This window comes from Peromyscus eremicus, chromosome 15 (genome assembly GCF_949786415.1).
Source record: "Peromyscus eremicus chromosome 15, PerEre_H2_v1, whole genome shotgun sequence".
In the NCBI taxonomy this organism is placed as follows: domain Eukaryota; kingdom Metazoa; phylum Chordata; class Mammalia; order Rodentia; family Cricetidae; genus Peromyscus; species Peromyscus eremicus.
The window spans coordinates 72,632,464-72,649,272 of record NC_081431.1 but is presented as its reverse complement, the minus strand read 5'-3'; the positions used below and the strand labels follow the sequence as shown (position 1 = coordinate 72,649,272).

The window sequence follows — 16,809 nt, the reverse complement described above, 5'->3', positions numbered from 1 at the left end:
AAAACACAGCATTAGCTGTGTCTTTTGATAGGGTGGAAATTGTTCCGAATAAATAATTCCGGACAGGAATGTAAAAGAAGCAGGATTTAATAGAGCATGCCTGGTGCAGCCGTGTTAAACATGACTAAAATGATAAACCTCAGAATATACGAATAGTAAACTGCGCACTGACACCGGAGTAATGAGGCTGTATTTTCACCAAGCTTTAGAAATGCTAAAATTAGTCCTGACAGAACCAAACGTCAGAAAATTGTTCGCCACATAAACACTGTCAATTTGGGAAGGTGAGGTTAGGGCCTGGGCTGAAGGACAGCTCTGCCCAACCCGATGAGACTTTCCAGGACTAATGCTATGGCCAGGTGCCCAGTTTCTGGGCCTCAGTTTCCAAATCTGTACAATGAGCAGCTTGTACGTTGTGTTTGATTGCGGAAGCTTTCTCTCATTCTGTTGCTAGGAAGGACCTCAAGGCTGTGCGACCCTACATCCACTTAGCAACCACAATAAGACACAAGAATGGAACATTGGCGGGTGATGGCTGCCTGGGGAGGAGTTGGCCACGCTTCAGTAAATAATCCCACCCCTGCTTGGCAAGCAACCCCAATTAAATTCAGTCAATCACACACACACACACACACACACACACACACACACACACACACACACACACGACATAAAAATGGGGGGGCTTGTTGGGAAGAAGGGGTTCCGTGAGAGTGGGGGGGTGAGACAGGGGAAGAGGAGTGAATATAGTCAAGATACACTATATGTGAGCATAGATTATGAAACTGTCGGGAATTTTAAAAAGTAAATTGGAAGAAAGGAAGCAGAGGAGAAGAGAGGAGGTAGAAGTGCTGGTTGCTTTTTGTCCACTCAACACAAACCTAGACATATCTGGAAAAAGGGTGTCTATTTGTTTGTTTGTTTGCTTGCTTGCTAGAGAAAAGATCTCATCATACAGCCCTGGCCGTCCTCGAACTTACCTTGTAGAGTCTACAATGTAGACCAAGCTGGCCTCTGACTCACAGAGATCCACCTGCCTCTGCCTCCCAAATGCTGGGATTAAAGGAGTGTGTCCCCATGCCAGGCCTGGGAGAGGGAATCTTAATTGGGAAAATGCCTTCACAAGATTGGCCTGTAGGCTAGGCATTTTCTTGATTAATGATTGATGTGAGAGGACCCAGGCCATAGGGAATGGTGACAGTCCTGGGCAGGTGGACCTGGATGCTGTAAGAAAGCAGGCTGAGCAAGCCAGGATGCAGCATTTCTCCACGGCTTCTGCTTCAGTTCCTGCCTGCAGGTTCCTGCCCTGACTTCCCTCCATGATGGAGCACGACCTGCAAGTTACAAGATGAAATGAGCTCTTTCCTCCCCACGGGGCTTTTGGTCGTGGTGTTTATCATAGTAACAAAAACCCTAACTAAGACAGAAATTGATAGCAGGTCCGTGGAATATTGCTCTGACATTCCTGACATCATGTTGTTTTGGGGACGACTGTGGGAGAACTTTGGGCTACAAAAGGCACTGAATTCAGTTCAGAGCGTAACGAGTTACTGTGGGAACGTGTAAGATAAAGCGGAGAGCGGTGCGGAGCATGGAGGCAGGGCTTGTGAAGTCTCAAGAGGAAGCTTGACAGTCTCTTCAAGACTCTTTGAATTATCATTTTGATATCTTGAATTACCAATTTGTAGTTCTTGTCAGCTGGCTCTGAGGAATAAGCCGTGATTAAGAACAGATTGGCATCAATGGGTCCAAATCTTCTGTGATGTGTTTCTTCAGGGTTCCCAGGTGCTGTTGTTCTGAAGGCATGAAGGGGTCATGGACAGCAGCTGAGGCTCGGCACTGTGACAGGCCAGGAGAGGCCACTGGTGAAGGTGCAGCCTCAGTGGAAGTGGATCAACCCCGGGATGGAAGGGATCATGGAGAGACGTTGAGGCTTGGTACCGTGTAGCAGGTCTAGAGTTCCCAAAGAGAGCCCAGGAGACCCAGTACCTGGGAGATGCCAGCACTGTGGGATGGCCACCAAGACAACAGCAGCCGCAGGGGGAGCCAGCCTGAGCACCCGAGAGGTCCTCCGTGTGCTGTGGCTGGCAGAGCCAGAGAGTGGGACTACTCCAGGCCTTTGGAGCCCAGAAGATCGGGAGTCCAGAGACTGAGCTCCACACTGGTGCACTTTGTGGATCTGCTTTCATTTGACTGTGGCCATGCCCTGCTTATTCCCTCGTGGAGTTAGAAGGTATGTAACTTATTTCTTATTTTACAGGCGCCCATAGTTGAGAGACTTTAAACTTTTAAAAGAGTGATTGTTTATATTGTGATATAAGTAAATGAAATCTTGGGGATAAGCCAAAAAGGAAAGGTTGTGGTTAAGTGATGTTTTGTCTGTCAAGCTGGTAAGGATTCAAGCATGCTGCTTGGTTTTTGTCAACTTGACACAAACCTAGACATGTCTGGGAAGAGGGCATCTTAATGGAGAAAATGCCTCTATAAGACTGTGCTGTAGACTAGTCGGCACATCACTATCTTGATTAATGAGTGACACATGAGGGCTCAGCTCACTGCGGGTCACTCTGAGGCAGGTGGTCCTGGATGGTAGAGGAAAGCAGGCTGAGAAAACCTCACGGAGCAAGCGAGTAAGCAGCATTTTCTCACGGCTTCTGCTTCAGTTCCTGCCTTGAGTTCCTGCCCCGATTTCCCTCAGTGATGGAGTGTGACTTGTGGGCTGTAAGATGAAATAAACCCTTTCCTCCCCAAGTTGTCTCTGGTCATGGTGTTTACCACAACATAGCAACCTAACCAAGACAGGTGAATCCACCATGGCTCAAACAGCAAACAGCAGTGTATTCAGACTGGTGTGAAGTAGCAAGTGCCCTGGGTCTCTCTACATCACAGCAATAGAAACCCTAAGACAGAGGGGAAGGAGAGAGAGGGGAAGAAGAGGGAAGAGAGAGAAGGGAGAGGGAGGGAGGAAGGAGAGGGAGGGAGGGAGAGAGGGAGGGAGGGAGAGGGAGGGAGGGAGGGAGGAAGAGAGGGAGGGAGGGAGGAAGAGAGGGAGGGATGGAGGGAGGGGACAGGCATTCAGTATACTCGAGGCCTGGGGAACAGAGAGAGGCAGGGCCCCCTCAAATGGTAATGCAAGCAAACCCCTTCCTTCGGTTGCTTTGGTTGGTATTTTGGCACAGCAGTGAGTAGTAGTGGCCAACACTGCCATGTCTCCCTAATTAATTAATTAATTAAGTTATGGACTTGTGTGAAGAAGATAAATCACACCATCCATAGGATTTGGAGATATGTCTGTTTGAGGCCCAGCCTATCTGACCCCAAATCAGACTTGTTCCGGCTAACCGTCATTGCTTTGAATAGGGAAGAACCTCCATCAATCCCTCCTGACACCAAGCACCCCAATACTCCAGAATGTCCGGTGCTGTGGATGACTGATTTATAAATAAAGCTGATTGGCCAGTAGCCAGGCAGGAAGTATAGGAGGGACAAGGAGCGAGGAGAATTTTGGGAAGTGGAAGGCTGAGGCAGAGAGACGCTGCCAGCCGCCGCCATGAGATGTGAGATGTAAGGTACTGGTAACCCACGAGCCACGTGGCAACTTATAGACTAATAGAAATGGGTTAATTTAAGATAGAAGAACTAGATAACAAGGAGCCTGCTGCGGCCATACAGTTTATAAGTAATATAAGTCTCTGTGTATTTACTTGGTTGGGTCTAAGCAGCTGCAGGTCTGGCGGGTGAGAAAGATTTGTCCTGACTGTGGGCCAAGCAGGACCGGAAAAACTCTAGCTTACAGTCCAGAACCTATTCAATACACCCCTGGGGGCCCCAACTCCTTCCCACTCCCAGGGCAAGCCGGGCTGCTGGGGACAGCGACTGCACTCCCTGGGCAGAGTCTGGTGGGAACAAGCTGTCCCGTGCAGCTGGGCCATAAAACCAGCTTCCGTGCAGTCTCGACAGCGATCCTGAACATCACTTAAGTAAGAATAATTGCCCACTTAGTCACACCTGAGTGCATCCCGGCCTGTGTGTGGCCCCACAGAGGAAGGACAGGTGACCAGAGAGCACTGGGAGCTTGGCAACTTCCCTGCTGTCCACACGTCCCGGGGGCTGAGGGCCACAGGACCCCACAGGACAGGGCCATCATCAGCCGACTCTTACATCCAGGGAGCTCAGGCTGGCAGCTGTCCACTATAGCCCGCTTGGCACACGCCTGGAACAACAGTGTCACCGATGGACAATTGGTGGTGCATTGGCTGTTGTGCTGGGGACGGGGTGGGTGGACAGCAGTGTCAAGACACAGTGGTGACAGGGTTAGCCTGTGTAGGCACCCGAGAGGGCAAGTGGAGGGTGTAGAGACAGAGGGTGGCCACCAGGGACCTTGAGCTACAGGTCAGTTGGAGGGTGTTGCACAGATCCCTGAGTGTGGTAAGATGGGTAAAGTGGGAACACTGGGCAGATGCAGAGACATCCTGGAGGTCTGTGTTGCTTAAATGATCTCCCTGGCGGGCTGGGGATAGAGCTCAGTCGGTAGAGCACTTGCCCGATTTGCATCAAGCTCTGTCTTCCATTCCTAGTACCACAAAAACCAGGCATAAAGCAGACATGCATCTGTAACCCCAGTGCTGGGGAGGTGTAGGCAGGAAGATCAGAGCCACCCTCAGCTACATAGCTACGTTTGAGGCTAGCCTGGACTATATAAGAGGATGGATGGATAGATAGATAAATAGATAGACAGACAGACAGATAGATAGATAGATAGATGATAGATAGGCAGGCAGGCAGACAGACAGACAGACAGACATCACAGTGGGGCATCTCCTGGTATCATCAGTGTTCCAATACAGAAGAGAAACCACACACACACACACACACACACACACACACACACACACACTCCAAGCCAATCTGTTTCAAAGATGCTTTCCAAAAAGCCAACCAGGCCGGCGAACAAGATAAAGGGTAGTCAGTTTGGCAAGGTGACACAGAGTCTTCCAGAACATAGAGCCAATCAGTGCCCAACCCTGGTAGACTGGCCTGGCCACAGGAAGCTAGCCTTCTCCTCTCAAGCCTCATGTAGTCCAGGTTGGCCTCCAATCGGCTGTGATCTTGAACTTCCCACTGTCCTGACCACCTCTGGAGTGCCAGGATTACAGACATGGGCTACCATTCCGGATTTGTGCAGTGCTGGCCCTGGAACCCGAGACTTCCCACATGCAAAGCAAGCCCTCTACCGATCAGTTCCATCCCCAGCCCCTCCCCCTTTCGGGGCAACCACACTGAGAAACTGGAAAGGTCTATTGGAAGAAATCACAACGCTCAGACCCCGAGCCCACTTTTTTAGGACGGTGCTCTCAGCTCAGGTGACCTTGGGACTGGCTGCACTATTCAGTGTACAGGGGCCATGACTGAGTCAGAGGACCTGCTTAGGGCAGCCCAGAAAATCGAGACAGGGCCTGTGTGTGCTTCCTACAGAAGCTGCTGGGCCTCCGTGGGTCCCGCAGGCAAGGGTGACCACTGGGAGGGACGCTTTCTAGGTCAGGCTGAGTCAGCAGACTCAGTCCAGAACTCCAACAAGAACGTAGTAGTGAACACAGGACAGACATCCCTCGTGCCTCACAAGAACTGACCGTGCTCCTCTGCTGAGTGCGCCCCAAGTCTAACTCAGATGGCATCCAATAGCACTGTGGAACACCTACCACTATCACACCTATTTCACAGATGAGAAAACTGAGCTCAAGGGAACGTAGGCTAGTCCAAGCAGTCTAGCTTCACTGTATGGGTACTGCTACCAGTACCCTGTACTGCCATGAATGTCCTGAAGCACCATGGGACAGGTGTGAACCATTAGCAGCTCCTCTAGGGGCAGCCACTGGCCCACACAAGGAAGGACACACACACGCACACGCACACGCACACGCGCACACACACACACACACACAGGAAGCCAGGACATGAGAGTCTCAGACATTAAGAGTCTCAGGGCTGGGGTGTGACTCGGGGATATTAAGAAAGCTTAAAACAAGGGTTACACACTCAATGGGAGGGAGAAGGGAGGGGGAGAGAAACCGGGAAGAAGAGAGACAGGAAGGGGGTGAGGGGGAGGGAGGGAGGAAGAGAGGTAGGGGGAGACAGGGAGGGGAGGGAAGGAGAGAGGGGAAATAAAACAGCCCGAGGGGCACAGACGGGGGCAGAGAGCCGATGAAAGTGAGTATACCAGAGTTCCCTAGAAGCTCTGCTTAAACTGGGCCCGTGGTGCTGACCCCAGAAACGCCCAGTTTTGTAGGTCTGGGTTGGGACCCAAGAATTAGCGCTTCTGAGGTCTTGGGAACAGCTCGGTGGCTAAGAGCAAGAGGCTAGCAGTTCCATTCCCAGAACCAATGGAAAAGGGGGAAGCACTTCTAATTCCTCTGGGGTGCTGATGCTGTGGGAGAGGAGGGGCCACAATGGCTGGCTGCCTGGGTTTGTCACTGTCCTTAGCCCTCGGGTTCCTGAAACTGGACGGGGGGCTTGATTTCAGGACATGAGGTCGGGCTCCAGCTCCCAGCTTCAAGGCTGTCCCCAAGGTTTCTAGAACGGTCCCGTCCCCGTGGAAGCACTCAAAGCAGTTCAGAAATATTTTTGGAAAAGAATCCGTGGCAGACGAGGAAAACACGACAGCATTTGGACAGACTCGGTGGAAAGCAACGAGAAACATCTGACTGAAATTGCTTTGCAAATTACACCATTTTAAAAATTAGAGGGTGGGGGGGACCCTGGGCCAAAATGTATTTTTAAAGATTTATGGCCTCTAGAGTGTTAGCTCAACAGCTGAAGAGACTGTGAAAGAACCACCCAGCGTGGCTCCTGCTCAGGCTCCTGGGAGATCTGCCGCCCATCCTGAAGCAGGCCTTTCCCAGCCTGACTGCAGTACAGCTTGCCTGACTGGCCCGCCAGGCCCTACTCTGCCTGTGTGTGTGTGTGTGTGTGTGTGTGTGTGTGTGTGTGTGTGTGTGTGTGTGTGTATGTGTGTCTGCCTGTCTCTGTCTCTATGTGTGTTTCTGAGCATGTGCACACACAGGCCACGGAAGTCAAAGGTCAATTTCAGGCGCCATTCCCAGGTGCTTTCCGTGTGTTTTTCTGTGATACGTGGTCTCTCATTCACCTGGAACTCACTGAACAGACTAGGCTGGCTGGCTGTCAAGCTGCAGGGACCCCCTGTCCCCATCTCTAGCTATGGGATTACAAGGATGCACCATGACTCCAGGCTTTTTCACATGGGTTCTGGGGATGGAAGCCATATTTTCAGGCTTGTGCATTTTACTAGCTGAGCCATTTCCCTATCCTTGAGAGGTGCTTCTGACCCACACTTCAGGAACTCCTGCCCTCAGCCTGCAGACTCCTTTAGAAGTTGAACAAAAGAGGCCACTGGATCCAGGGACTCTACCAATGTGCTATGGCACACCCCGTACATCAACTCTCTGTAAGAAATTAAGAGCTGCCAGTTCTGGGGCAGAGGAGGCCACTGAGGCATGAGGACACACAGGAGGCCTTTCCAAGGCTGACACCCAGATATAGTGGGGACAAAATGACAGCTCCAGTCACACCCTCACAGTCTAAAGTAACGATGTAAAAGCAGGCAGAGTTCAGCTCTCTGTATCTGAGGGCTCCACACCTTGCAGATATAATGTACTGAAGATATTGAGAATATTTGGAGAACACGCATAGATTTTTTTCCTGATAGTGACATTGAACCCAGAGCCTTCCATGTGTGACACCCAGAATCCAAGATGCATCCAGCATCTCCATATAGTCACTGAAAGTTTGCAGGACTAGGTCTTCCAGTTGTAACTGCCCATGTCTTGAGGCAGAACCCATCCACCCCAACCCTCCTCAGATGCGTATAAGGCAGGATATCCTAGACCCATGTACACCATCACTTCCTGCCAGATAGCTGCATGCCCTGATGCAGGCCATGTGAACAAGGTCTCACGCTTTGAAGGGATAAGCAACTGTCTGGACAGCTCTGGGGATCAGCTCTGCCACAATCCTGCCCTCTCTGTCTCACACCAGGATGTCTAGAAAGAACTCAGCAAAAGGGGCCTTCAGGGACCGGTGCTGGGCTCTCTGGATGCACAGTATGCACCTGCAGACCTGTCCCCTGAAGCCCAGCATGCATGTGCAGCCACATACACACACCTGCAGCCCAGCATGCACCTGCAGCTCAGCATGCACCTGCAGCTCAGCATGCTCCCGTAGTAAGTACACACACTTGCAGCCTAGCATACCCCCTACAGTCCCATATATATGCCCTGCAGTCTAGGACACACCTGTGGCCTCACGTACACCTGCAGTTCATCTTGTACCTGAAGCCCTAAACACATACACAGCCACATCTTCAGCCCAGCATAGACCTACAGCGCCCGCCTGTGCCCTGTGTATTCTCACCACTGATATACACAGTAGCATATGGTTGCAAGCTGAGAGCCAAACTCCTCAGAGGCTAAGCCAATGTGGCTGGCTCCCGGCAGCCACCCTTCATGGTCCCACTCCTTATCATACATTTCCCCCTATACCATTTGTGTTGAGGAGATCCTTACCACCCTCCTGCTGGGCCTCACACTGAAACGTGCACAAGAGGAACCTTCCTTGGACCCTCTGCTCTGTCACAGAGAATCCAAGCAAGAGTGGGGTCTTGAAATAGTTTTTCGAGTTTTAATTACATTTATTTACTGAGGGCGACACATGCATGCAATAGCGCGTGTGTGGGGCTCAGATGGCAACCTGCTGGAGCTGGTTCTCGCCTCCCACCATGTGGGTTCCCGGGGGTGGGATTTGGGTTGGCAATGTTGGCAGCAAGCACCTTTACCCGAAGAGGCATCTTGCCAACCCGGTCTGGAAATCTTGAGGACTGCAGCTAACATCTGTGGGACCTCCTCATAACATAGAAAGCCAAGTCCCAGCAATGGCCTTTGGGTTTAACCACGGGGCTTCCTTGCACCTCCCCTTTAACCCGCCTTCAGTAGAGACAGATCCCACTGTGCTCCCCATTCCCATACAGGCACAGCTACTCTTCCCAGATTCCAGGACACCCTTCCTTCCAGACAAGCTGCTTGGGGAGCAGGTATAGCATGCTTCAGTGGAGGCCACCCCAGCCTCTGCATGGCTCCTTAGTGCATGCACTGGACTGAGACATCCACTGGCCAACAAGCCACTTGCTTATGTGAACCAAGTGCACGTAAGACCTCCTCAGCCAAGCTCCCCTAGGAAGGGCATTGAGGGGGCACAGAGCAGGCACAGTGTGGGGCTGTTGCTCCTCTGGAGTGGCCCTGCTCCGAGCTTTGCCCCCTGTCCCAGTAGAAAACCCCTCAAACATCTGATGTCACTGTCCTCAACAGTGACAACTGGGTCTGATGCCACGGGGGCTCTCTCCCCACAATCACGTTCTAATTACTGCCGAAGTCTGCTCTCTGTTGGTATGATGGGATAGGGAATGGTTCTGCTTGTTTGGGAGAGGAAGGCCAAGTCAGGGCGGATCCCTCAGGATAAGTGGGAGCCACTGGACGCTAGCTCCTGGGAACTCTCCCAGCCTTCGAGAAGGGGACGGGGAGAAAATCTAAGGGACTGTCACTGCTGGGGCAAGCCCTAACCCAGGAGAGGAAAGCAGCATGGCCAGGACTTCAGTCCACGGCATCATGTCCCATTCTTCCCTCCCTCACTGGGTGACCCATCGGGCTGTGGCTCCTCCTTCCTGACCTAAGAGTCAAGCCTCCACACCAGGCCCACACACTCAGACCCTCTCCCCTGCTCAAGGTTGACCTCACCTCTCCCTCTCTGGCTCGATAATTTTCTTCCAACTTAGAATTGTGGGGAGGAGAAAAGAAAATGAATACCGTGACAACGACCTATGAGGTCCTACACTCTCTCCTTAGAGGCAGAACTCAAAGGCAGCTCTGAGTTTCTCTGAGTTCGGGCCCCTCCCGCTACACCCAGCACAACCCAGGGACCACAGCTGCAGCATCAGCTCAGAGCTGGAGAGAAACGGACTCAGCCCTGCCCTAGAGCCAGGCCCCTCGGGTGCTTGACCCGGGCAAGAAAGCATCGGGGCACAAGTAAATGGGTTTGAATAAAAAGGGAAAGAAGAAAAATCTCGGCTTCTTCACTCTGAGGCAGAATAGTTGTGTGGCCTCCAGATGGTCGGCCCAGCGACAAGGGGAGGTCTCACCTTCCCGCCAAACTCTCCAACCAGGATGCTGGCACAGTCAGTGGAAACCAGAGAACATCTCTCTTAGGGACAGTGAAATGAGAGACTGCGGCTCGTGGAGTCCCTTCTGTTGTAATTAAGTTGGCCAGAAATCCACCTAAGATAGTAAATTCCATACCTGACCCTCTAATTACAGCCAGCAGGCACTGGCAGACAATTACTTTCTGAAATAGTCCTCAGCGGGCAAGAGTCAAGAAGCTCTCAGGATACATCTCCCGGGTGCCAGCGAAACACACCCCAGGGTGGCCAGGCAGCTGCCTAGTATTGACTCTCCTCCCTTCCTGCTCCCTTCCCTGCTCGGGCCCAGCCACCAGAGTCTGAGGCAGTCAGCTCTCCAAAGAAAGCGGCAAGTGACCTTCGTGGGGACCGGGATTCCCGGGGCAGGGGCGCTGCCCTCCATAAACCCAGCGTGCCTCCCAGATGACAGGGGCCAGCGCACTCATTAAATCCTAATGACCTCATGAAAAACACCCCTGCTGCTCCGCAAGCGTGCAAAACAGAAAGTGTACCTCCTTGGGCAGCTACAGCTGCCGCTGCTGCGGCCACCGCCAGAGGACAAGCCTTTTTCCCTGGATCCAGGAAGCTGCCGTCCTCCAAGAGGCCGCTCTTGGCTTCTTTCTTCTCCACTGCAGGGGCTGGGACAGATGTCTCCATCTCAGCGGCTCATACTCTTGGGTGGTAGACCCTGGAGGAAATGACAAAGACGTTCAGCCACAGCATCGCACCCAAACCCAGGCCAGGAAATGCCAACCCGGATTCACACCACACGGGCCTAGCTAGAGCAGCCAAGTTCACACCCAGGATCTTCACACCAGGAGGAAGGACTTAGTTAATTTTTGACATGTTCAGCCCGAGAATCAGTGGTCTGCTTGCTGAATGGCCACAGGGACAACAGCAGAGCATTTTCTTTTTCTTTTTCTTTTTCTTTTTTTTTTTTTTTTTTTTTAACCTGGAAGACGTTCTTAATGATGAGAGAGAGCAGCCAGGAGCAGAGAACCTCCTGACCTGGAAGCCAGAACAGAGAGCCTGAAGTCTAGGAAGAAACAGAATTACAACCTTCTCTAAGAAAGGCCCCGATCTGCCTTCTCTCTCTCCCTCCTTCATGGTGGATTCCTTTGGATGTCCAGTCAACACTGTGCATCACTAATTGTCATCTATGGATGGAACGTGTTCTCATTCTCTCTCCCACTCTGCCTCCTCTCTCTATAAGACGGCGGTTCTCAACCTGTGGGGTCTTCACACTTTCGGGGAGGTCAAACAACCCTGTCACAGGGGTCGCCTAAGAACATCAGAAAACACAGATGTTCACATTACGAATCATAACCGCAAAACTGCAGTTATAAAGTAGCAGCAAAATAACTTCGTGGCTGGGGGTCACCACAACACGAGGAACTGTATTGAAGGGTCTCAGCACTAGAGAGGCTGAGAACCACTGCTGTAAGGGCTAAGAGTAGCCCAGGGTGGCCTAAAACTCACTATGTAGCCAACCATGACCTTGATCTTCCTGCTTCCTCCACACTGGGATTACAGGTGTGGAGTGCTAGGCCTGGCTTAAGCCATCTTTAAAAACTCTTGCTCTGGAGCTAGTGGTCTGACTCAGCAGGTAAGGCTGGCTTGCTGCACAAGCCTGAAAAGCTGAGTTTGATCGCAGGAACCCGTATGAAGGTGGGAGGAAAGAACCGACTCCATGACGTTCTGACAGTGTGTGCATGCCAGTGCATCCGAGGCACACGCTCACAATAACATGCATGCCACTGCATGCAAGCCACATGCATACAATAACACATGCATGCCACTGCGTTCGAGCTACACGCACATAATAACAATAAATAAAATATTAAAATCTGTTACTGTGGCTTTCTACTATCAGAATAGTTAGCAGCCACGAGCTGGAACCTCTTAGCTTTGTTCACACTGGCCCTTGGCCTGGCCACAAGCACCACCAAATCAAGCCACCTGAACTGCTCTTAGGTCACCCCCCACACACACACTCACACTTTCCTCACTAGGGCTGTGATTGCCATTGCTGCACAGGAGCAAGCAGCCAGCGGAGCCTCTCCGGGATACACTTCTACTCTGCCTACAAAACCCCATTCAGATGCCCTCTCCCCCAGGAAGCCCCCTGCTCTGGACAGCCCATGGTCAGAGGCCTGCATCAGTCAGGCTATGAGTCTACCTGACACCCCATACAACCATGCTCTCACAGACATGCCCACAGTGCGTGTAGATCCCACCAGGCTATCAATCAAGATTAGCCAGCAGAGCTGGGAATGGCAACACACACCCTTAGTCCCAGCCCTCAAGAGGGAGAAGCAAGCAGGTCTCTGTGAATCTGAGGCCAGCCTGGTCTAATAGTGAGTCATAGGACAGCTGGGGCTACACAGAGATACATCATCATCATCATCATCATCATCATCATCATCATCACTGTCATAATAGAAAGAAGAAAATCAGCATGCTCCCTCTCCCTGAGCCTGGAGCTTGATCACATTCCCACATTCTTCCAGTTTCCTGTTGGATTCGCTAATATTTTTAATTATTTGTATGCACATGTGTCTGTACAGGTGTCCTTAGAGGCCAGAGGCATAAGAAGATGCCTTGGAGCTTACAGGCTGCCTGGTGTGGGTGCTGAGAACTGAACTCAGATCCTCTGGAACAGCAGCAAACATTCTTAAACCAATGAATCCCCTCCAGCTCCTCCTGCCGAGTTCTGGACCACTAAGACTTAAACCTCAAAGCCAGTGGTTCTCAGTCTTCCTAATGCTGTGACCCTTTAATACAATTCCTCATGTTGTGGTGACCCCCCCCATCATAAAATCATTTTCATTGCTACTTCATAACTAGAATTTTGCCCATGTTATGCATCGTAATGTAACTGTGTTTTCTGGTGGTCTTCAGTGACCCCTGTGAAAGAGTCATTCCACCCCCCAAAGGGTTGAGAGCCGCTGCTTAAGCAAAGGGAGAGACTTGGCTCCCTGTGCGTACCTCATCTTCCTGGCTAGAGGACCAGGTCCTGCTGACGTGGGCCTGGAGGGCAGGAAGGTGGGAGTCAGTGAGAAATGAACCTCCTCTGTTCCCTTACTCCCTGGGGTCTGAAGTTCTGTGTTAGGAACACAGAAGACTCAGCAGTGACCACTCAGGCTTCTGTGGGAGATGAGCTGCCTAAGGCCACTTCCCACAGAAGCGGCAGAGTGGGCCCCCAGTCTGGTGCTCTGCTGACCTAGAAGCCCTCGGGAGACAGTCACCCCAAGAAAAGGCCCATGAGGGTATGAGCACAGAAGGTTTGGAGCTTCAGCGCTTAGGCTGTGGCGGCAGATTCTGAGCAAAAGGAACAGCTACACACAGAGAAGCTCCTGGGATTCAGGTGTCCCAGGGAAGGGGGTGGGTGATGGAGAGAACAGCCCAGGCAGGACCCCCCAGGCCCCTGCCTTTCCCAACAAGTCAACCCTCCCCTCCCCTTACCTCTGCCACAGGAGAGGAAGGTAGGGGACTGAGGCAAGAGTCTTCATAATTCCCGAGAATTAGTGGGATTAGCTCAATTTCTGGGTAAACACCAGGTACCCTGGGTCCCAAGGAGAAACTTTCACTCCCCAGGGACAGCCAGTCACCACTGCACCTGTGTCTCCCCTGACACCCCCCACCCCCCTCCACTGCCTCCTGGGAACGGCAGGGAGGGGTCTGTGCTGGGCTTCCCGGGCATGGCTGGGGGCTGGTGGTCTTTGTGGACTGATTCCCACAGCCTACACAAAAGCTTCTTCACAGGAAGGGCTGAGAGCCACAGGACACCCCAGGGGAGGAGAGCCAACCCCCACTTTCTTTTACAGCTCTGGAAATGCAGACACATTCCACAGGAATCTGCTACACCAAGGGGAGCCTGGGCCTGGGTTGGGAAGGAGCCCCTTTCCATTAGAGATTGCACCCAGGTCACCGGACCTCTGCGGTTTCCCCGGGATTTCCCTGGGGTCTCTCAACCATACCTATGACTGGAGAACCCACAAAACGTGCAAAGAAAACATAGTGCATTTGTTTGTGTGTATTCACATGTGTGTGGGGGGTGCATGTGAAGGCCATATGTCACCATTGGGTGTTTTCTTCAATCACTCTGGTGTGTTGTTGATCATTTTGAGGCAGGGTCTCTCACTGAACCTGGCGAGTGAGCCCCAGGGACCCCCTGTCTGGTTTCAGATTACAGAGGCGGGCTGCTGAGCCTAGCGCTTTATAAGATGATGCTGGCAATCCAAACTTGGGTGCTTACCTTCGTGTGGCAAGCAGTTTACCAACTATACCATCTCCCCAGCCCCCCAACTTTTTTTAAAAGTTTTGAGTATGGGACTTAGCAGAACATGCCTGTAAACCCAGGCATGGTCCAGGGCCTGGCAGTAAGAGGACCAAGTTTTCATGGCTAGCCTGGGACACACGCAAAGACCCTGTCTCAGAAAAACAGAACAAACAAGGAACCCCTTTCAGGGTTCTGCCCTGCCAGCAAGCACGGGACCTTGAGCGAGGTCCTCATCCGTCACAGTCAGTCTCCAAGTAATTCCTAAGCTACACTTAAAACAAGACTTCATGAACGAAGTATTTTATCAGGTCCAGAAAAAGTGGAGCAGTGGGTAAAGGTTTTGCCATGAAGCCTGAGGACCTGAGTTCCATACCCAGGACCCACATGGCCAAAGGAGAGAACAGACGCCTTCAAGGCAATGGTGCCTCCTTTAGGAATGAATGGAGAGATGCCTCACAGTGGTTGTGGACCTGTTGCCAGCCTCCTCCATGTCATGGACTATCAGCTCTTCTCACCTTGGCAGCCCACTTGGAGAGTTATGAGGCCCCGCACCTCCACCCCAGCACTTGGGTGCAGTAAGAAAGCCCGAGGATCACCACGTCACAAGCATGGTGATCCTTTGGCCTTGCAGCTACTGCACTTGATCGTAACCAGGGTCTTTCAAGAGCCATGCTTTCTGTTCCATCCTTTACAGCGTGCTGGTGAACGATAATTACACCAGGTGCTAAGGGGACCGTGGCACAGGACAGGTTAAGGAGCCTCCCAGGACTGGCATGAGAATGAAGAACTGCCCTGGAGCCTGGGATCCTGGAGACCTCCCACCACCTGGCTGCTTTGAAGTCCCAAATTTGGTGAGTGAGTCACACATGAGCACTTCCTGGGGTGAAATCAACCTCCAGGAGGGAGGCAGGACCTCACCTCCCAGCCAGCACAGCCACCACAAGCCCTGGCTAACCACATCACTTCTGATCTCACCCAGGCAGCATGCATGCCCAGACTCACATGCATGAAGTACATGGGAATGCATGCACACAGGTAACCACATAACACATGCAATATATACTGCACTATTTAGGTGCAAAGATGTTTGCTGTGTGCAAGCATGCAACCATGCATGCATGCATGCATACGTACATACATGCACACGCACTCATAGTTTCCTTTAACACTAGCAGTATAAATGCATATGCCCGTCACATATATGTTGTCACAAGGAGTTACATGCACATGTGCTCATATACACACATACACACACACACACACTCACACACACACACACGTGCAAAGACACAGACAGATCCATAAAGGCATAAATACACACAAGAGCTGATGAATACCCACCCTGCCTTGATGGCAGACATTTTTTTTTAACATGTATTTATTTAGTGTTATGTGCACACACATGCCCATTTGTGGAGACCAGAAGAAAACTTACAGGGTCGTTTCTCTCTGACCATGTGGGCTCCAGGAATTGAACTCAGGTCGTCTGGCTTGGTGGCAAGTGCCTTTACCCAATGAGCCATCTCATCAGCCAGATACCTTTTCTGTTTGTTTCTTTCCTTGAGACCCATGTAGCGCAGGTGGGCCAGAAACTCACAATGCAACCCTGGATGATCTTGAACTTCTGACCCTCCTTACTCCACCTCCCAAGTGCACCATCATGCCTCATTGGTGCAGTGCTGGGGCCTAGGGCTTTTTGCACGCATGCCCAGCCATACTTGTTTTTAATATGAAATGATATAAACCGTGAACACTGCTGGAGTGCAAGCGGGCTGGCAGCGCAGCCCAGTGAGCAGGTCAAAGACAACCACACAATGTCAGGGATGGCGGCATGAGAGCGTAACAGGGCTCTGGAGAAGACAGACATTCCAAAAGCAAAAGTAGCCCTGTGGTACCCCACCCTGGCCAGCCTGGCTTACGGACCCCTCAGCTCAAGTTTTACCCAGAAACCTGCAGGTTACAGAATGACACTGCATTACACCAAGCAAAAGTCTCCCCCCAGGGAATGCACCTGCCCCTTTCTAGCCCCTTGAATTCCTTTCTCCAAGTACAAAAGCTCCTGGATTTGCAAGCCCCTGGGCTAGTGAGCTGGTGTTAGGAAAAGTGGTAATTAACCCTACTTCACCAACTGGCTGGGCAGGGGTTGGGCCCCAAGGGCCCAATGAGAAGCATGGACCTTCCTTGTCAGATGAGTATCAGACTTCCTTCTTTCTGGAGGCTGTGGGTAGGACTTCTGGCTTAGGCTTGAGAAAGCATCCCAACCCCCACTGTTTCTACTCAGGTCTAT

At 51.7% G+C, this 16,809-nt stretch overlaps 1 protein-coding gene across 2 annotated transcripts in view; it reads right to left on the bottom strand.

The window, feature by feature from the left end:
• Positions 1-10,897, bottom strand: part of Gli2 (GLI family zinc finger 2) — a 189,599-nt gene extending 178,702 nt beyond the window's left edge. For both annotated transcript variants that reach the window (XM_059280388.1, XM_059280389.1), the window contains exon 1: positions 10,753-10,897. In XM_059280388.1, the coding sequence (XP_059136371.1) occupies positions 10,753-10,897 (145 nt within the window). The remainder of the gene's footprint in view (positions 1-10,752) is intronic.
• Between the last annotated feature and the right edge of the window lie 5,912 nt (positions 10,898-16,809).